Raw genomic sequence first — 20,525 nt, forward strand, 5'->3', positions numbered from 1 at the left:
AATCAGTTAACTTTGTAAGTTAAACACTGGGATGACCAACATCCTTGAATACCACACAAGAAGAGGATTCTCCCTCCCTGAATAATGTGATTTCAGCCCTTTGCAGGTAGGAGGAGGAAGCTACACTGAGCATTTTTGACCAAAGCACATTTTAGAGTTCTTATCATTCCAGAGCTGTGCCCAGTCCAAAGTCCCCTAGGATAGTCCCCTTTATTACCTCCACTTTCAAAGTAACCGCAAGAGCTGCAGGCAGGCTATGACTTTAATATTGGACCCATTCTAGGAGAAGCATTCACATGTCAGTGCCTTTTGGTAGCCCTGTTTGTCCCCCTTCCTAAGGATATGTTTCCAGTCCAGGGATGGGTTAGAAACCTACTATTCTCAGCCCCTGCAGCCACACCTTTGGACGCTGACCACAAGAACAACCAGGTACCAATTGTCTCTGGAGCTGGGCCTTATAGTTTAACTGAGGAGATCAGGAGCTTCCAGAAAGCCTCCTGGCTCAATCTGGATGGTGAGAGAGAAATGTGTGGTGATGTGGAGGTGTGTCTGTAGGAGATGTGGGTCCTAAAAACAAAAGGGCCTGAGCTCTGGGCCACATAGTGAGAAAACTCCCTTCTCTTTCTGGAGTTAAGCCACAAGAGTGTTTATAGTAAAAATAAATAAGTAAATGCATGAATGAATCAATGAATGAAGGCGAGAAGGAGGAAGTTAGATTGGCCAATAGGAGTGGACTAATTTTGTGTCTGCCTGCATTTCTCAAAATGAACTCAGGGTTTTTCAATTTCACAAAAGCCCACAGGACAAAAGAGAGTGGTTTACAGTTTTCTACACCTGCTGGGGAAGCAGTTGGTTTTCAGAAAGAAGAGAGGGAAAGAAAATCCATTGGGGAAGGGTTGGAGTTGGTGGCAGTCTGTGAGGAAGAACAGCCAAAAAATTCATATTTGCGTTATAAAAGTAAATCTTTGAACAGGGATTTTTTTTTCCTGAAGTTTTCACTCTGGTGGCTTTTGCACCACCTTCTCTTACAGAGTACTTCCTTGTCAGAGTGAACATTTCGTGCTTTCACTTTCTGCTCTGAAGAAGATGGTGTGTTCTCCTGACTCTTCTGGTGGCTTCCTCCCCCTTCTCCTCCTTCTCCGTGTGTCTACATGGTACTCAGCAGGTCAGTGTTCTCTCTCCGTCTCTTTATTTATTGACTTGTTTTTAATGGCTCTTCTCAGATGATGAAAAATCTTGATCATCCATTGGTGGTCACTGTACCTCCTCTCAAAGGCAGTTATACTGGGGGGAGGCTGTAACTGTGTTTGTACCAACCAAAGACTGGAAGTTTCTGGCCAAGAATGGGAGTGATCTTTATATCAACAGCCCTTATTACTTTGGGTAGATTTTATAAAACTCATAGTTGTAATGTTTAGCTAAATCTTTATTGAGTATGGGTGATTTTAGCCTGCTTAATTTCAGTGTAACAGTATCAGTGAAAATATACTTTATAATGTTCACATTGCCAAGGAAACCTAAGTCTGAGCACAAAGAATTTGGAATCCCTGGTTATGATCTTTGACAAATCATTTCTTTTTCCCCTCTGGGACTTGAGTCCTTCTTTTATAAAATAGAAAGGACCCTCAGGATAAAGTTTTCAGACTCCAGGTTTGGACAAAAACCAGCTATGAGATTACAATAATCACATTTTCTATTAAAATCTCTTTAATTTGATGTCAGTTAGGCAGGGAATATTAAAATGTTTGATTTCCATACATTTTGATTCAGCAATTCTATAAGAATTTATCATAAAGAAAAGCTCTCCCATGTGCATATGTATAATGTATTAAATGTTTATTGTGGGACCGTTTATAGTAATAATAAATTAGAAGCAATATAAATATTTACCCTGATACAGGAAAAGCTTAAACACAATGCTATAGGCCGTGTCAAAAACAATAAGTAGAGCTCAATTATATGTACTAAAATGGTTGGATGTTCCTTATTGCAGAAATTGAAATGTAATGATTCCATTTATGTGAAATGGAATAACTTTTACACTACATTGTAGATATAAGTAATGTCAAATACCTTTTCCTAAATTAAATGACTCCTATAACGTGTATAGCCAGTAGTCCTTTATCAGTTAACTAATATCAGTTAACACATATCTGTTGAGTACTCTGGGTATTACACAGAAATAGAAAAGAAGGGAGACCACGGCCCACATCCAGCCCAATGGCCAAGATCATGCTTCTTGATTAGGACTGCCTGATCCACATTCTCTGGGACAGTCTGTTCATGGGATTTTTCCTTTAAGCCCATGTGGCCTTGCCCTTTGTGTTCAACACTCCTGGACCCCCTCACAGCCATGCCTTTTTGAATTCTTCCCACTCCAGGGTCACTACATTTGTGGGCCCTTAAGCTCTGACCATTCAAAAGAGCCACAATATCCTTGGCCTCTGCCAGTGCAAGTTTTGCCCAGGGGGCATCCATCACCTTTTAGTTATCATTGATTTCTATACTAAAATAAGTTACAAGCAGATGGCTTAAGTGACTTGATAAAGGAGCTTGTTTCATAATTAAGCAAAGTCCCCATTTTTGGCTTGCAGCATCCTCCTTCCCTGCCCCAGGGAATCCAACCATCCTCTCTGGTAAAGACTGCTCCGCCCTTGCCACCTGGAACCGCTGGCTTCCAAGTCCTCTTAAGAAAATAATTTTTGGGCGCCTCAGTTGGTTAAGTGACTGCCTTCGGCTCAGGTCATGATCCTGGAGTCCCGGGATTGAGTCCCGCATCGGGCTTCCTGCTCAGCAGGGAGTCTGCTTCTCCCTCTGACCCTCTTCCCTCTCATGCTTTCTATCTCTCATTCTCTCTCTCTCAAATAAATAAATAAAATCTTTAAAAAAAAAAGAAAAGAATTTTTATGAAAAACTATTCTTTATGATTCTAAGCATTCAGTTATTTAAAAAAAAAAAACAACCTAACTTGATAAATTCTACATTTCACTTTGATATAAAACACTGCTAATCCTTTCCTTCAACCTTCAACACAGAGTAACCTAAATTTCTAATCTTTAGATTAGAAATGGCTACTTATCCTCTTAGGAGCAGTGTGTTGGGAGAGAAGAGCATGAGTGTGGAGAGAAGTACCTTCACTCCTCTCCTACCAAAAGAAGGGATAATTGCTTAATAAATTACTTTGCCACATTTAATTCTGAATAAGTCTCCTTTATATAGGTTTTACATAACTTACACATAAATGCTATTTGTAAATGCATAGAAAAATTGTCCTTTCAAATGCCAAACAATCAGTAGTTGTTACCTCCGGAGAATATAGTTGAAGAAGTTAGATTATATAGATATATATTTTAAGACATATATGTAACTTTTTTGGAAAACAATGCAAATAAGAAAGAAATGCAGATGGGTCTTTTGTTTCATCCTCCCTCACTCATTTCCCCAATCTGTCTTTGATTTTCACGCAGTGTCCGGGTTTTCTGTGACGGGACCAGCTGAGTCCATCATGGTTCTGCTAGGGGAAGATGCCACTTTGCCCTGTCAGCTGTTCCCTGAGCAGAGTGCCGCCCACATGCACATTCGGTGGTACCGAACCCAACTCTCCCCCGCTGTGTTTGTGTACCAAAATGGACAGGAACAAGGTGGGGAGCAAATGCTGGAGTACCGCGGCAGGACAGAGTTGGTGAGGGACTCCATCAACAAAGGGGGAGTGGTCCTGTTGATCCATCACGTTCGTGCCTCTGATCATGGACAGTACCGGTGTCATTTTAAGGATGGTCAGAGTTCCCAAGAGGCTATTGTGGAGCTGCATGTTGTAGGTATGTTAACCTGGCACAGAGGGTGTATGTCATGGTGTAAAGCAAGGAGAAAAATAAGGATGTCTGGATTCCTAACCTGGCATTTCTTATGATCTTCTGTATATTGATATGCTAATTTACCTTGCAGAATGTCAATTTCTTAAACTATACAATGAGGCTAAGACTACATACTCTATTCACTTTTAAACACCAAAAAAGGCAATATTTCTGAATACGTTTTTGTATCATAAAAGACCCCAGAAAATTAACTAGTATTAATTCAGTCTAGTATTGATACCCTCAGACATTAGTTTTCACCCAATCAGTAGAGAAAGACAATTTATAGGATTAAACTCCTTTTTCTAACTTTAATTGTACCTATTTTTTCCTCTCCTTTAAATGACCCCAAAGTTCTCTTAGTCTAAGTATAGTGCAAAGGCATCAAGTTGATTTTAAAACTGAATCACAGGTTGGTCTAACATTCACTGTGAGAGGTTTATTGACCTCTGAGCTTCAGTTTACTTATCAGTCTAGTGAGGGCATTTCTGTCTTCAGCCTCAGGGACTCCTGAGCCCCAAGGACCCCAGGCCTTAAACACATGCCTTCTCTCCTCAGGGTTGGGCTCTGCACCTCATGTTCATATGATGGGACCTAAGGATGGTGGGATCCAAGTGCTGTGCTCTGCAGATGGCTGGTTCCCAAAACCCAGGGTGCAGTGGAGTGACATGATGGGAGTGAATCTACAGTCCCTCTCTGAGTTTCAGACCCAAGATGAAGATAGGCTCTTCCATGTGGAAGCATCTCTTGTGGTCACAGACAGCTCTCTAGGCAATGTGACCTGTTCCATCCAGAATCCCCTCTCTGGACAGGAGAAAGCATCAGCCATCTTCCTCCCAGGTGAATGAGGCACAAACCTCAAAGCAGAGTTGGGAGTGTGATGAGGGCAGGGAGGAGGGAAGGAGGGCTGAGGGAGCCTTGGAGAGAGGGCAGGATGGCCTCCAGGCTAGTCCTCACTATGTCTTCACATGCCTGTGTCAGAGCCCTTCTTCCCCAGGATGGACCCATGGAAGGCAGCCCTGGCTGGGACAGTCCCTGTGCTGATGCTCCTCCTCATTGGAATCAGCTACACTGGCTGGAGAGAACATCAAGCCAAAGAAAGAGAAGTAAAGAAAAAGAAAAGAGAATCTCATGAAAGAGATCAGATGAAAAATGAAAAGGAAATGGCACTGAAGGACAAAGGTAAATTGTGGCAGCAGGACAAATAGGGTTTGTGGAAAACCTGAGGGTACAGGTTGTATAAGGTGGGTAGGGAAATAAAAGGTCACCAAAGGACCTCAAGGAAAACACATAGTACTAAAATTCCATAAAGCTGGAGTGTTATGGAAAGGAGGAAACCATGTGGGAAACTTGGAAACCCATAACTGGGCAGTGGTCTGTACCCAAAATGTGGTGTTGTTTCTCCTTGTGGAAATGTCTTTCCCCATTTTCTCCTCCTATTCTTCCTTCAAGATTAGCTTCTGAAACACCTAAGAAACCTTGAATTTCCATGAACTGTGGGCACTCCTTCCTCAGTGACCCTGACATTTCCCATGTAACTTTTCCTAGCACTTGTCATTTTAGATTCCACATGTATGTTTGTTAATTCTTCTCACCTACTTAACTATGGGAGCCCTAAGGGAGGGCCACATTGAATTCTTTCAGCTATTCCATGAACTCAAGAGCAGTTAAAACCCAATTTGATGGATTTTATATCTCTTCTTTCAGAGATTATCAAGGCAGAGCTTGGTGAGTCTTGCTTCATCTCATGCCCTGTGTAGAATTTGCTCCCTTTTCCACATCTGTTGTAGGTCTCTCACTGAATTTTGTTTCTTTCAGAACGGCGAAAGTCACTATACCTTGCAGGTAAGAGACTGGGTTTCCCACACTCCTCAATGTTTTGATGTCCAACACTTTCTCAGCTCCCTCTCTTCAGAGGAAAAGACTGAAAGATTTAATAGTGACTAGTGAAAAAAAAATAAGGGGGAGGGAGAAGAATGTGAGGCTCTGGATGTCTTGCCTTGTCTTAACTGGATTTGTTCTGTTTTAGATTGGAGGAAGGCTCTGCTGTATCCTGGTAAGTAACTCTCTGGCTTAGATCTTGCCATGTGCCTCTGATATTCCAAATAAAATAAGTAGAGACATAAACATATACACACACACACACATCCACTTGCAAGTTGTGAAGATTTATTTGGTATGAATCTATAGTATTTTGAAATCGGAAGCTCAAATATTCAATTGTTTTTCACAGCTAAGTCTAAAGAAGAAATAACTGTTGACTGGTAAATTCCACATGGCTAGAGTAGGACTCGACACGAATTGTTAACCCAACCACTAGGGAGAAGGAAGAAAAAGAACTCAGCGATTTTGATGAGATTTAGGAAGAATAAAAAAATACCCTACATTATATCAGCATTTCTATACTGTGAATAAAGTTTAAAAGAGCAGATAACATATCAATTTTATATTTGGGAAAAAGATATTAATTATTTATTTTATTTATTTTACCTATTTTAAATAAACGGAGTAAAGTTCAAAACACAGGAACAAGGTTTATGTTTGAAAAAGCTTGAAAAACAATCTTTCAAAATATTTTAATATCATTTTAAAATATATTTATCTGGTAGTAGAGGGAACTGGCTATTTTATATCTTCTGATATCTATGTGTGTTTAAGACTGTGTGTGTAATAGAGTTAGACCTCAAAAGCATACTAGGTAATTCCTTAAATATGTAGTTGTGCCATTTTTATATGCCCAATATTATGCTAGATGTTGGTGGCATAAACCATGGTCTCTGACCCTGAAGTGCATTGGGGGAAGTAAGCTAAGAACCAGGCAACAGCACACAGCCTGATAAATACTTTGATAAGACAGGGTCAAGGTGCCCTCCCAAGGATTAAAGTCAGGTAAACAGTTTCTAAGAATTTTCTTTTCTTTTTTTCTTTCCTTTCCTTTCCTTTCCTTTCCTTTCCTTTTCTTTTCTTTTCTTTTCTAATATTTTATTTATTTATTTGAGAGAGAGAGAGAGAGTACCAGCAGGGGGAGGGAGAGAAGTAGACTTCCCACTGAGCAGGGAGCCTGAGTAGGGCTCAATCCCAGGACCCTGAGATCATGATCTGAGCTGAAAGCAGGTGCCCCTCTACTAAGAGTTTTCTTTCAGGAGCTGCTTTAAAAATGTTCCCATGATTCTAGAGGAGAGAGCAAAGTGTAGTAAGGATTAGGACATGCAGGTTTTAGTTCCAACTCTACCAATTACAGCTGAGGAATTGAGTCATTTTTGCTTTCTTAATCTCAGCCTTCTTATCTCTAAGATGAAAATATTGCAGATGCCCTTCTTGACTCATATATTCATCAATTCTATATATAGAATGCTACCTTTCTTAGAAGTAGGCAGCTCAGTGAGAGACCATCAAGAATTACGGATAAGTTCTTATCTGCCTATTGCCCCAAGACACTAAGAGAATATCCAATCTTTAAATAAAATCACAAGTTCTATCATAAGAGAAGTGGCCCCAGGCAGAGGCAGATGTAGTTCTCTTCCTCGTGAAGACTCTATCTCTGGAGAAAAATATTAAAAATTTGATAACAAGCATTAAAATTAAAAAAGGTCAGTTTAAAAGCCTTGGTCTGAAGATTGAACTCTACTCTGAAGTGGTCATCGGCTGGGAAACCCCTGAAATAAAATAATAAAATAAAATAAAAGGATATTTTATAGCTTTCATCCTCAATGAGGAGTGCCACAGAGGTCTTAAAAGCATAGGTGCCTAGAACACTAGACCCTGTCCCAGGTGTTCTCCAGACTTACTCCCCCAGCATTGGGCCAAATGAAGGGATTGTTTCTAATCTGAGACAGCATGTAGGAAGTACACCCTTTGTCTTGTAATTTCTGGACACTGCCAAGTTCATGGGGCTCAGAGGAAGAGCGAAAGAGAGCTGAGAAGAGACAGCAATGAGCCAGGAAAGGAAGTGTGTCCCTCCTCTTCATTCTGTGGGTATGCTTCCATCATAGTCTCAATTTGTATTGCTCTTTTTCAGACTGGAGGAAGGAAAAGTTCCAGCCTGGTGAGTGGCTCTTTGTTTATCTTTTTGACTCCTTTCCAACCTGCCCTCTGATATCCCATTTTTTTCTTCCTAACATCATCTCCTAGTTGAAAAGACAGAGGCACCATTATTCTGGTAAAGAGAGGGGAGAACATGATCATTAACTGTTGGCCTGAACTGAAATTTGCTGCTAGGATTAGCTACTCTGGTTGTATTTACACCTTCATATACTGGCCATGCTTTCTCACCTGTGGTGGGGGGTGGGGGGGTCCACTTGGTTCTGAACGAAATTATAGCCCCCTCAGTTGAGGAAATCCCCAACTGAGTAAAAAGTGCTCAAAATGATGCGAGTAACTTAGCTGCTTTTTGTAAAGAAGCCAGCTGACATGGAGCCTATTAATACTAATTGAAGAACATACTTCTAATTTGTAGATAATTTGGAAAAAACACTATTCTCAAGTAAACACTGCAAGTCCCAGCTCACTCTGGCACTCTGAGATAAGTAGGATTGAACCCATGGGGAAAGCACCCCATAGCTCCACCTCCCCCAACACACACACATTCAGAGGACAAGTGTTCTTTCACTATTTGATCCTGTTTCTCTAAAGTTTCACCTGCACAACAGCTTTCTGAAATATATACTGTTGGCCCTTCCCTTCTCTTTTCTTTCCCCACAGCGGATGTGACTATAAATCAGGTAATCCATCAGAATAATTCTGACCCAGAGAGAAAAGAGAACCTCAGAGAGGAAACACAGGATCTACCTCTTAGTGATAAGAAAGGAGACTGCAACCTTATCACACTTAATCAGGAAGGCTTCATCTCAGGAAGACATTACTGGGAAGTGGATATTAAGGACACTGATGAGTGGACTCTAGGCATTTATGAGAAGCCCACAGGCAAGATTGGGTTATCCACAGATCTACAAGACAAGATATTCAGAGTCTTAGAGAAGAAAAGATGTGAATACAGGGCTCTTATCTGTGGCCCTCAAGACATTTCCCTGGAAGGGCATCTCCAGATAGAAAAGTATCCACAAAAGATTGTGATTTTTTTGGATTATGAAGGCCATGATATTTCTTTCTATGACATGACTCAGGGCACCCACATCTTCTCCTTCACCCAGGCAAGCTTCTATGGGTCACTCTATCCTTACTTCAGCTTTAAATCCATGCAGCATTCCCCATCAGAGCAATAGTAAGTGACTTAGAGGAAGAAACTGTACAGTGAAGACAATAGCCTATTCTCTGTAAACCCTAGAATGCCAGTTTTGATGGGTGACCTCAGGCTCACTGATGATAAGGCCTCTTGGCTTGAGACTCCATGAGTCCCCATGACCAGCAGTGTTTCTTAATTGCAGAGAAGAAACTTTTTGTTGTAATTGTTATTGTTATAAATGCTGTTTCTTGCTTTATATATAATATATCACAGACTGATAATTTTCTAAAATAAATTACTGGAAAAATGAAGTCATTAAAAAAACCAATGCATACAATTACAAGTTGTAATAAGCTTATTGTTAGATTCCATATGCTTAAAATTACTCTGTCAATTTGCTCTGAAATGTTTGTAATACTCTAGTTCTGTGTTTGTCTCATAAAGAACTGGTAGGAAAGAGTCAATATATTTCACTGGTCTGTGAACACTTGAGTGACCCTGGTAAAGCAGTATTCAAAGGGGTAAAAATTAGATAAACTTCTTCACCTTTCTCATAGCAACGCTGAATAAAAGCAACAAAATAGTGTTATTTTCTAATGTTGAGGGAGAAAAGTTAAATTGTAATTTGAGGGATGCATGGGTGGCTCAGTCAGTTAAACGTCTGCCTTTGGCTCAGGTCGTGATCCCAGGGTCCTGGGATCCAGTCCTACACTGGACTCCTTGCTCAGTGAGGAGCCTACTTCTTCCTCTACCTGCTGCTCCCCTGGCTTGTGTGCTCTCTCTTACTCTCTCTCTGACAAATAAATAAATAAAATTTTTAAAATAAATAAATAAATTATAATTTAATAATGTTAATCTATATCTTAAATGCAAGGATAATTTGAGGAAAGAAAAAATAAGTATCAATCACAATCCAATTCTAACAAATGTGATGATGTTAACATGATAGAGGTCTGGGAAAACCAACGAAGTAAGAGCATTTTGAGGTATTTATCTTATTAAAGAAAGAGAGAGACATTTTATTGCTTTGCCTAAGATATTAATAAGGGAAATGACTACTTTATATTTGGGGGAACTCTAAGTATATCCACCAGCAGAGGTAAGGAAAGGCCTTTCTTCTCCCTCTAATCAAACCTATCTGTTAGATTAAAATGAGATGACTAGAGGAAAGAGTACTTAGTGTTTAAACAGGGGTAAGAAGAGAATATGCTCCTATGAGCTAGACTGAAAAACCTGGTAAATTCTGTGGATATGGGGTAGAGTACCCAGAATACTCTTGCCCCAGCAGCAGGGAGTAATTAGCACTAGACTAAAAACTGATCCAATACTGATAAATCTTTTAAAAGTAAGACTCAAAAAGACCAAATTATTTACAAGTATCTAACTTCATTCCAGAGCAGAGCTCAACCAGGTAAAATGAAGTGTCTGGCATCCAATAAAAAATTACCAAGCTTGGAAAGAAGCAGGAAAATCCAACTCATAATGAACAAAAAAATCAATAAATTGAAATTAACATGGAACTGATACAGGTGTTAGATTTAACAGATAAGGACATTAAAACAGAAGTTGTAACTATGTTCCAGATATTCAAAAAGTTCACTAGAGATATGCATTTAAAAGAAAGACCCAAATTCAACTTCTTTAGATGGAAATGACAATGTGTTAGATAAAAATTGCCTTGGATATGGTTAGCAGCAGATTAACCATTGCAGAAATAAATGATCAGCAAACTTGAAGACATAGAAATGGAAACTATCCAAATAAAACACTCAGAAAAAGAAAGAATTAAAAAAATAAAGAGTATCAGTGAATTGTGGGAAAACTTTAAAGAGCCCAGTACAAAGGCAATTGAAGTCCTTGAAAAGAAGAACAGGGTGAACAAGAAAAAAAAATTGAGAAAATAAGAACCAAAAATATATTCTAAATTTGATCATTATAAACTCCAGATCCAAAAAAGCTATCCTAGTCCGTTTGGGCTGCACTAAAAATACCATAGATTTAGTGGCATATAAACTACAGAAGTTTATTTCTCATGATTCTGGAGGCTGAGAAGTCCAAGATCAAGGTGCCTTCAGATTTGATGTCTAGTGAGAGCTAGTTTCCTGGTTTGTAGATGGTTGTCTTTACACTGTGTCTTTACATGACTGAAGGGGTGATGGAGTTCTGTGGGGTCTCCTTTTTAAGGACACAATTTCATCTATAAGGGCTCTACCCTCATGTCTTAATTACTTCCCCAATGTGGAAATACCAAATACCATCACTTTGGGGATCAAGTTTCAACATATGTATTTTGGGAGCACACAGTCATTCTATAGCAAAGTTCAATGAACTCAAAGCACAAAAGTAAAGAAAACACATAGCACATGAAAATCAAATTACTTAAAACCAGAGATTTAAAGAAGCCAGAGTAAAAAATTAAAATATCTACTGAAGAACAAAGATAAAGATGACAGAATATTTCTCACTGTAAACAGTGCAAGTGAGAAAACAGTGGAGGAACATCATAAAGGACTGGAAAAATATATCAGAATAGATTTAATACTCAGTGAAAATTTTTCAAAAGCAAATGTGAAATAAAGATGTTTAAAATTTTTATTTTATTTTTATTTTTTATTTAAAGATTTTATTTATTCATTCATGAGAGACAGAGAGAGAGATGCAGAGGCAGCGGGAGAAGCAGTCTCCCCGTGAAGCAGGGAGCCCAATGCAGGACTTGATCCCAGGACCTTGGGATCATGACCTGAGCCAAAGGCAGATGCTTAACCGACTGAGCCACCCAGGCGTCCCTGTTTAAAAATTGTAAAAGATAAGAGACTCTTTAAACAAAAATAGTAACAGTGAAGAATGGGATTTACAACAGAAGAAAAAATGTAATGATGACAACAATAGCACAAAGCCCAGGAGGGAAGACATGAAAATACACTGCTATAAGTCTCCTAGTAGACCTGAAGTAATACAACAGCAGTTGAGGTTAGAATGTTGTAAGTTAAATGTGAATGCTATAAACTGCAAACAACCACTAAAATAACAACAAAATTACAGGTATTAAGCCAGAAAACGAAATAAAATGGATCATTAAAAAATAATCAACTAATTAAAACAGAAAAAGGAAAAAGTTAACATAGTATAGATAGAACAAATAGAAAATAAACAGATGATAGACTTGAACCATATCAGCAATGACATCAAAAGCAAAGGAAGATCTTTGGATTGATTAAGAAAATAAATAGCTAAATATATGCTGCCCACAAGAAAAATATTTTAAATATAAAAACAAAAATAGGTTAAAATTAAAATGATTGAAAAAGACATATTATACAAACATTAATGAAAATATAGCTGGAATGGCTCTATTAACATCAAAGTAGATTACAAAACAAAGAGTGAATATTATCCAGGATAAAGAAGGTCATCCTATAACACTAAAGGGATCAAATCATCAAGAGAATCTTGTAATACTAAAAGTTCAGATAACAATAAACATTTAAGTAAACATAAACAATAAATGCTAAATATTATTTAAAAGACCTTCAAAATTCATAAATAAAAATCTGATACCCATCTGTTAATAATGGATGGAACAGTAGATTATAAGGATATGGAAGGCTTGAATGAAACCATCAACCAACATGACCTAATTGACATTTATAGAACATACCACTGAGCAAGAGAAAGCACATTTTATTCAAGCTTATGCAGAATATTTACAGAAAGACACCATCTTCTGAACTATATCTCAATAAATTAAAAAAGATTCACATTATAGGAAGTATCTTCTCTGTTTACAATAAACTTAAACTAGAAAGTAACCCAGGAAGATATCTGCAAAAATCCCCATATATTTGGAAACATACCTCTACAAACCTTGGGTCAAACAAGAAATAAAAAAGGAAATTAGAATTAGACTTTAAAAAACAGTACATAGTGAAAATCCAAGGCCAAGAGGGGGGACAAAAATAAGAACAGTAGAGGAATTTAAAGCCTATGCCACAGAAAACATTAAATACAGCTTAACTCCTATCAGATTAATATAAATCTTCCCACTAAAGGCCTGATTGCTTTAGTTTCTATTACCTCATCCAACAAGAATGACTTTCAGCAAAAAATTACGAGGCATGCCAAAGGCAAAAACAAAATGAAATACACACACACACACACAAAACAAAAAACAAACAAACAAAATAGTTTGAAAAGGCAAAATTCAACATCAGAATAAGACTCAGATATGACACAGAAGTTGTAATTATCAGGCAGGAAATTTAAAATAATTATGAATAATATAGTAAGGGCTCCAGTGGAAATAAAAAAGGAAACATGCAAGACCACATCGGTAACATAAGCAGAGATACAAAAAATTCTATGAACGAACCCAATGGGAATGTTAGAAATAAAAAATATATATATAGTAACAGAAATGAAGAATGCATTTGATGGCATTTTTTGTCAGTAAACCCAAAATGGCCAAGGAAATAGTGAACCTGAAGAGAGGTGAATAGAAATTTCCCAAACTAAAATGCAAGAAAAGAAAGAATGACAAAAAGAGAACAGAACATCCAATAACTGTCAGACATATCTAAAGATATAACATCTGTGCAATAGGAATACTGGGAGAAGAGAGAAAGCAGAAGAAATATTTGAAGTAATGATGGCTGAGAGCTTCCCAAACTATTTGACAGGGAAACACAGATCCAGGAAGCTCAGAGAAAACCAAAAAAGGAGAAACACTAAAAACGTTATACCTAAGCACATTACACTCAAACTGTATAAAACCAAAGATATATGGAAAATCTCAAAGAAAGTTACATATTGCCCATAAAGGAACAAGAGTAAGAATTACAGCTAATTTCTTGTCAGAAAGCATGTAAGCAGGAAGAGAGTAAATTCAAATCTTCCAGTGGAATGGAAGGAATTACATATCCAGGAAAACCAGTGCGCTAAGTAAAAAAGCCAGACACAAGAAGTCACATATGGTACAATGCAATTTATATGAAATACCTGGAATAGGTCAAACCATACAGACAAGAAGCAGATCAGTGGTTTCCGAGGGAGGGGGAGAGGAAGTAATGAAGAGTGACTGCTTCGTGGGTAGGAAGTGTCCTTCAGAAGTAATAAAAATGTTTTAGAACTAAATGGAGCTAATAGTTGCACAGCACTGTGAACAAAATTTTGGGACATTATAGTATATGGATAAATGAAATGAATGACAGCAATACCACAAGGTATAGGAAAATTATTTGGGAATACTCTATTACAAATATACATTGTAAGCTTCAGGTAAATCACTAAGAGGGTTTAAAGGAAGTATAAATAATATGCTAAAGGATACAGTAAAATGGAACCACATAAAAGGATCTGTTAAAACTAGAAAAGGCAAGCAGGGAGCGGCAGGGAGCGGCAGGGAGCGGCAGGGAGCGGCAGGGAGCGGCAGGCAGCGGCAGGCAGCGGCAGGCAGCGGCAGGCAGCGGCAGGCAGCGGCAGGCAGCGGCAGGCAGCGGCTCTTTCTGCCCGGGGGTCCTGTCTCTGTGCTTAATAAAATCACCATTTTGTACTGAAAAAAAAAGAAAGAAAAAAAAACAGAAAAGGCAAAAAAGGATGAAGGGAGATAAAGAAGAACAAAAGCAATGAATAGAAAACAGTTACAAAGGTAATACATGTTAATTTGACTATATACAGAAAAAAATCATCCTAACCATGAATGGTCTAAATACACCAATCAAATGACAGTGATTGTCAGCATAGATAAAAATAAAGACAAAACCTAGCCAAACATTGTCAATAAGAAACTCATTTTAAATTATAAATATTCAAATACTTAGAAGTAAAGGGATAGAGAAAGATATATCATACTAATATTAATTGAAAGCAAGCCAAAATATTTATATTAATTTCAGATAAAGGTACTACATATGATAAAGGAGTTAATTCCCCAAGAAGACATAGCAATCCTTGTATGTAAATGTTGAGTCGCTAAATTCTACACCTGAAACTATTAATATATTTTATGTTAACTAACTAGAATTTAAGTAAAAAACGAGAAAAACAACAACAATCTTAAATGTATATGTACCTACATCAGAATATCAGAGTACATGAGGCAAAAACTAATAGAACTAAATGGAGAAATATTGGTAAATCAACCATTACAGTTTGAGTTTTAAACATCCTTATAATAGCCTTATATTGCTGTTCTAACAAATTACCACAAATTTAGTGGCTTAAAACCACACAAATTATCATATTAAAGTTCTGAAGTCTGACAGGTCTCACTGGGCTAAAATCAAGGTGTTGGCAGGATTCCATTCTTCCCTTTTGGAAGCTCTAGGGGAATCTGTTTCCTTGGCTTTCCAGCTTCAGAAGTTGCTGGTATTCTTTGGCTCATGGTCTCCATCCTTCATCTTCAAACCAGAAATAGCAGGTTGAATTCATCCCATATTGCATCAATCTGACCTTTTGATCTATCTCCTTCTTCCACTTTTAAAGATCTTTGTTATAATAGGCCCATTCAGATAACCCTGGATAATCTTCCTATCCTACACTTAGTTTATTGACAACCTTAATTTTTTCTTTCTTAATCCCTATTTGCTATGTATAATATATGTTATATATTTTACATATATAAATATAAAATATATAACATATATAACATAATATAAATATATAACATATAACTAAGCTACAGATTCTGGGGATGAGAATGCAGATATTTTAAGAAGCCATTATTCTGCCTATCATTCTCTGCTATCACTAATTGATAACTCAAGATTAAGATCAGGTGGTCAAGATTAACATCAAAAAGGGAGGCCTGGGTGGCTCAGTTAGCGTCTGCCTTTGGCTCAGGTCATGATCCCATGGTCCTGGGATCGAGTCCCCCATCCGGCTCCCTGCTCAGCAGGGAGTCTGCTTCTCTCTGGGGCACCTGGGTGGCTCAGTCGGTTAAGCGTCTGCCTTCGGCTCAGGTCATGATCTCAGGGTTGACTGTATGTACCCTTGAAATGATGTGACAAGAATTGTCCACACTAATAGAGTGTGGGCTTCATCCCCAAACACATAACTCTTGTCTAACCATTTAAGAAAAATGAAGACAATCCCAAATTGAAGAAGGCATTCTATAAAATGCTTTGCCAGAACTCTTCAAACTGTCAAGGTCATTAAAAATAAAGAACATCTTAGAAACTCTCACAGCCAAGAGCAGCGTATGTTGATATGACAAATTAATGTACTATGGTATTCTGGATAGAATCCTGGAACCGAAAAAGACAATTAGGTAAAAAACTAAGGAAATCTGAATAAAGTATGAACTTCAGTTAATAATAATGCATCCACAATGGTTTATTAGTGTGACCATAGCACCACACAAATGTAAAAAATGCTAATAGGGGAAACTGGGTTGGAGTACATGGCAACAACCGCACTAACTCTGGACTCTTCTATAAATCTAAACCATTCTAAAATTGGGTGGGGGAATGGGCAAAATAGGTGAAAGGGATTAAAAGGTACAAACTTCCAGTTATAAAATCGAGTCATCACAATGATGAGAAGTATAGCATAGGGAATATAGTTAATACTATTCTAATAATATATACTGACAGCAACTACACTTATTGTGGTGAGCATAGCACAATGTATAGAATTGCCAAATCACTATGTTGTACACCTAAAACTTATATAATATTGTATGTCAACTATATTTCAATGAAAGTTATTATAAAAATGTATATAAATAGTAAATAAATAGAATCTACAATTTTAAAAATTCATTAACTTATTTATAAATTAAGAATTGATTGAAAATGGGAACAATGAAAAGAAACAAATAGATATACACAATATATTACATAGACATAACAAATATATATGTTCATAATTTACATATATATTTATAGAAATATGCGGCACCTAATAGAAGAGAATCTTCCAGAGATGAGGAAAGATCAGAGTCTTAATAGATGGTCAGAATCCTGGGACAGGGAGAAATCTTCACCAAGTAAATCTCTGTGAAAAGATTACTTATAAGAGGACATGAATCAAACTGGCATCTTGTTTCCCATCAGCAACATTATATAATAGTAATCAGTAGAGCAGTGCCTTCTAATTTCTGAAGTGATCAGGAATTCAATAATTAGCTAAAGTATAAACAGTATTTTGGGAAAATAATATTTTCAGTGATGCGTGGTCTCAGAAATTTTACCTACTACATGTGCTCCTAGAAAGATCTTGAAGATAATATTCCAGAGAAATGAGGCCTAAACCAAGAAAGTGGATCCAACCCAGTTGAATAGTGAAAAGAATTCCGAAGTAACAAAGAGCAAGAGATTCAGAGGAAAATATTTCAAGGTTGGTGAAACTGATTCCATCAATATTACAAACTGGAAAGGAAAGATTCTACTTCTGTCAAGTTTTAGCTGAAAAGGTTTGTATTAAAGGATATTACAAAGCACACAAACTACTTGGTAATCAGAAAGCTAGACTGATGAACATGAGCAGTAATAAAACTCCTAGCCATCACAGGAGTTGTTTAGGAAAACACTGCATATTACCACTGTCTACAGTCCACCTGGAGAGGAGAACCTCTAATGTGGGAAAATTACAATAAGCAAGGAGAGTGTTCAAAGAGGGTGGAAGACCACAAATGGCCACTGCCCAAGATGGAAGTGTGGAGCGTTCAGAGAATAAATTATCCTGGAAAAAATAAATGCAGGAGTGGGGAGCTTAGCAGAAAAGATAGTTTGAGAAAAATTGAGGTATTTTAAAGAAGTATAAGGCATGATCTTAAGCAACTGCCGAAGTATAAGAACAGATACATCATTTGTTATGATACTAGGAATAGTCTTCTTCAGGTGACCCAGTAGTTATGATATTGAACCTGGAAAAAAGCAACTTTTATATAATCATAAGGTAAATGTTTTCTGGCAGTACTCAGATTGGAGATAACTAATGAGCAAAAGGGAAAAGACTTTGTGTACAAAAAATATCAATATTAATATCCTTACCAATATAGAAGCAAAAATATAACTGGTGTAACTGAATTAGGACTGGACAAATACAGGCCATCTGGCTGGTTCAGTCAGTAGAACACGGGACTCTTGATCTTGGGGTCATAAGTTTGAGCCCCAAGTTGGGTATAGAGATTACTTAAAAATATATATTAACTTATTTAAAAAAAAGGACTGGACAAATACATTTGAGTGGGTGGTAGGGAGAATATGTGGAGAAAAGTCAGGAGTGGATAGTCTAATAAAATGTATAATTCACAGGGCACCTGGGTGTCTCAGTCAACATGTTAAGTGCTTAACTCTTATTTCAGCTCAGGTCATGATCTGAGATGGAGCCCTGCACTGGGCTCTGCACTCAGCTCAGAGTCTGTTTGAAATCTCGCTCTCTCTTTCCTTCTGCACCCTCCCCTTGCCCTCATTCTCTCTTAATTAATTAATTAATTTAAAAAAATCTTTTAATTACATGTATATATATATATGTAATTTGCAGCAATTCTGTTTGAAGCTAGTAAGATTTCTATAGATGCTGCCTTCTCATGTTTGTAGACTGTACTGTAAGTAAGTTTCAGACCAGGCTGAGTACATTAAAAAAGTTTCTGAAAACGGCATCTAAATCAAGAAACAATAAGGGAATTATTTCTAGTGTGTTGAGAGACACTAGTAAAAAAACCAACTACTGTGGTCATGTGAGGATATACTATACAATTAATTAATTAATTAATTATGTTAGAGAGAAAAAGAAAGAGCACACAAGTCGGGGGGGAGGTGAAGGGGCAGAGGGAGAGAGGGCATCTTAAGGAGTCTCCTTGCTCTGCTCGGAGCCTGATGCCAGACTTTATCTCATGACCCTGAGATCATGACCTGAGCCAAAATCAAGAGTCAGATGCTTAACCAACTTGCCACCCAGGGGCCCCTAGAATAATTTAAAATAAACGTGCTGTTTAAAATGTATCAATAAAATATGTGTTCCCATGAAGAAGGAAGCATGCTTCTATGAAGAGTGGAGAACAGAAAGCAAGCTGTGAAACTGGAGTGCATGGGAAAGAAATGTCTTATGGGAAGAGCTGATCATTGTCTGGGGAAATGACAGGAAAGAGAGGAATAAGGGTGAAGAATAAGGTCTTCTTCTTTAGAGGGAATTGGGAAGTAAACAGAACATTCCCCCTTGGTAAGAGAATAAAGGGAGAATTCATTGGCAAGAAATATCCCCATAGGGGAAACAGGAGTTAAAGTAGTCCAATCTCACAGCCACATGATGAAGCATTGCTATTTTGTGTGTGAAAAATATTGGAACCTCAAAAAACTTCAGAGTCTAGATGATTCATATATTAAATATAATAATTCCTTAACTTTGTTAAATTGAAGTTGAATACACATCTTAAGTTGAATACATTCAGCTGTGTCCTTTTACAATGACATATCATCTATGCCTTATACACTTGGCAGAACTAGAGAGCAGCTGCTAACACCTGAAAAGACTTCCTAGAACCTACACCATCTACAGACTTGGAGACTTTTTGGTTGGAAAAGAGGTGAAGAAGCTCCAGGTTGCTGGATATATTCTCCAATTTATCTTATTATATTTTTATGATTAAAGAAATACATTTTGCCTATGTTAAGAAATGAATGTGTATAATAATCATTTGCATGCAGCCTGAAGAACTAGATTTGTACACATCTCATATGGGCCTTTTACATTCAAGAACTTTCATAGTGTTTTGAATGCCAAACCTTTCTGAGGTCTGCCTATACAAATACATCCCCAAATGTGTATATTCCAGGATTCCTTTGAAACTTCCTTAAGTATCCAATAATCTCATTTGAGATTTGGGTTTGCATTTCCCAAAAAGGTAGGGATTTGACATGGATATGAATAATATTTTCATGCTTTTGAATAAATTCTTGATGTTATTACTATTGGAGGGTGAGTATATTGTACATCTCCACTTCAGATGTTATATAGCAGGCTTTTGCTAACCACAACCTATGGTCCAATTCTAGCCCATAGTTTGTTTTTGTATAGTTTACAACCAAGAACATTCTTTTACATTTTTAAAGATCTGTGGGGAGAAAAAGAGAATAATATGTGACAGAGGCTGTATGTGGCCCACAAAGCCTGAATTATTTCCTTTCTGGCTCTTTATAGAAAAAATTTGCTTACCTCTAGTCTACAGGATTGACATCCCTTGAGCCATGCAATGCACTTCCTGTGCAGCTATACAAAATCCCCCCTGATGATTGGACATTTTATATTTTGCCTAAAACTATTTTTTCTTCCCAGTCCCTACTTTATTTTTTTAAAAGAATCTTGATTTTTTTTAAAGATTTTATTTATTTGACAGAGAGAGACAGTGAGAGAGGGATCACAAGAGGGGGGAGTGGGAGAGGGAGAAGCAGGTTCCCCGCTGAGCGGGGAGCCCGATGTGGGACTCGATCCCAGGACCCTGGGATCATGACCTGAGCCGAAGGCAGCTGCTTAACGACTGAGCTACCCAG

The 20,525-nt window shown here is 37.6% G+C and overlaps 1 protein-coding gene across 3 annotated transcripts; it reads left to right on the forward strand.

Moving 5' to 3' along the window:
* Positions 1-1,074: 1,074 nt before the first annotated feature.
* On the forward strand, positions 1,075-19,916 carry LOC114222279 (butyrophilin-like protein 1). Of its 3 annotated transcripts, none has more exons than XM_088024049.1 (9): positions 1,075-1,165; positions 3,468-3,818; positions 4,413-4,694; positions 4,836-5,036; positions 5,562-5,582; positions 5,673-5,699; positions 5,884-5,910; positions 7,873-7,899; positions 19,476-19,916. In XM_088024049.1, exons 1-9 carry the CDS (start codon positions 1,087-1,089, stop codon positions 19,493-19,495), a joined length of 1,035 nt encoding a protein of 344 aa, XP_087880175.1. In that variant the 5' UTR covers positions 1,075-1,086; the 3' UTR covers positions 19,496-19,916. The 3 variants fall into 3 exon arrangements, with proteins under 3 accessions (XP_087880175.1, XP_027976557.1, XP_087880174.1); XM_028120756.2 differs by lacking the exon at positions 19,476-19,916 and adding an exon at positions 8,556-9,828; XM_088024048.1 differs by lacking the exons at positions 5,562-5,582; positions 19,476-19,916 and adding an exon at positions 8,556-9,828.
* The last annotated feature ends 609 nt before the right edge of the window (positions 19,917-20,525 follow it).

Source organism: Eumetopias jubatus, unplaced genomic scaffold (assembly GCF_037043125.1).
Source record: "Eumetopias jubatus isolate StellerSeaLion01/CBP00866 unplaced genomic scaffold, mEumJub1_p1.0 scaffold_6, whole genome shotgun sequence".
In the NCBI taxonomy this organism is placed as follows: Eukaryota; Metazoa; Chordata; class Mammalia; order Carnivora; family Otariidae; genus Eumetopias; species Eumetopias jubatus.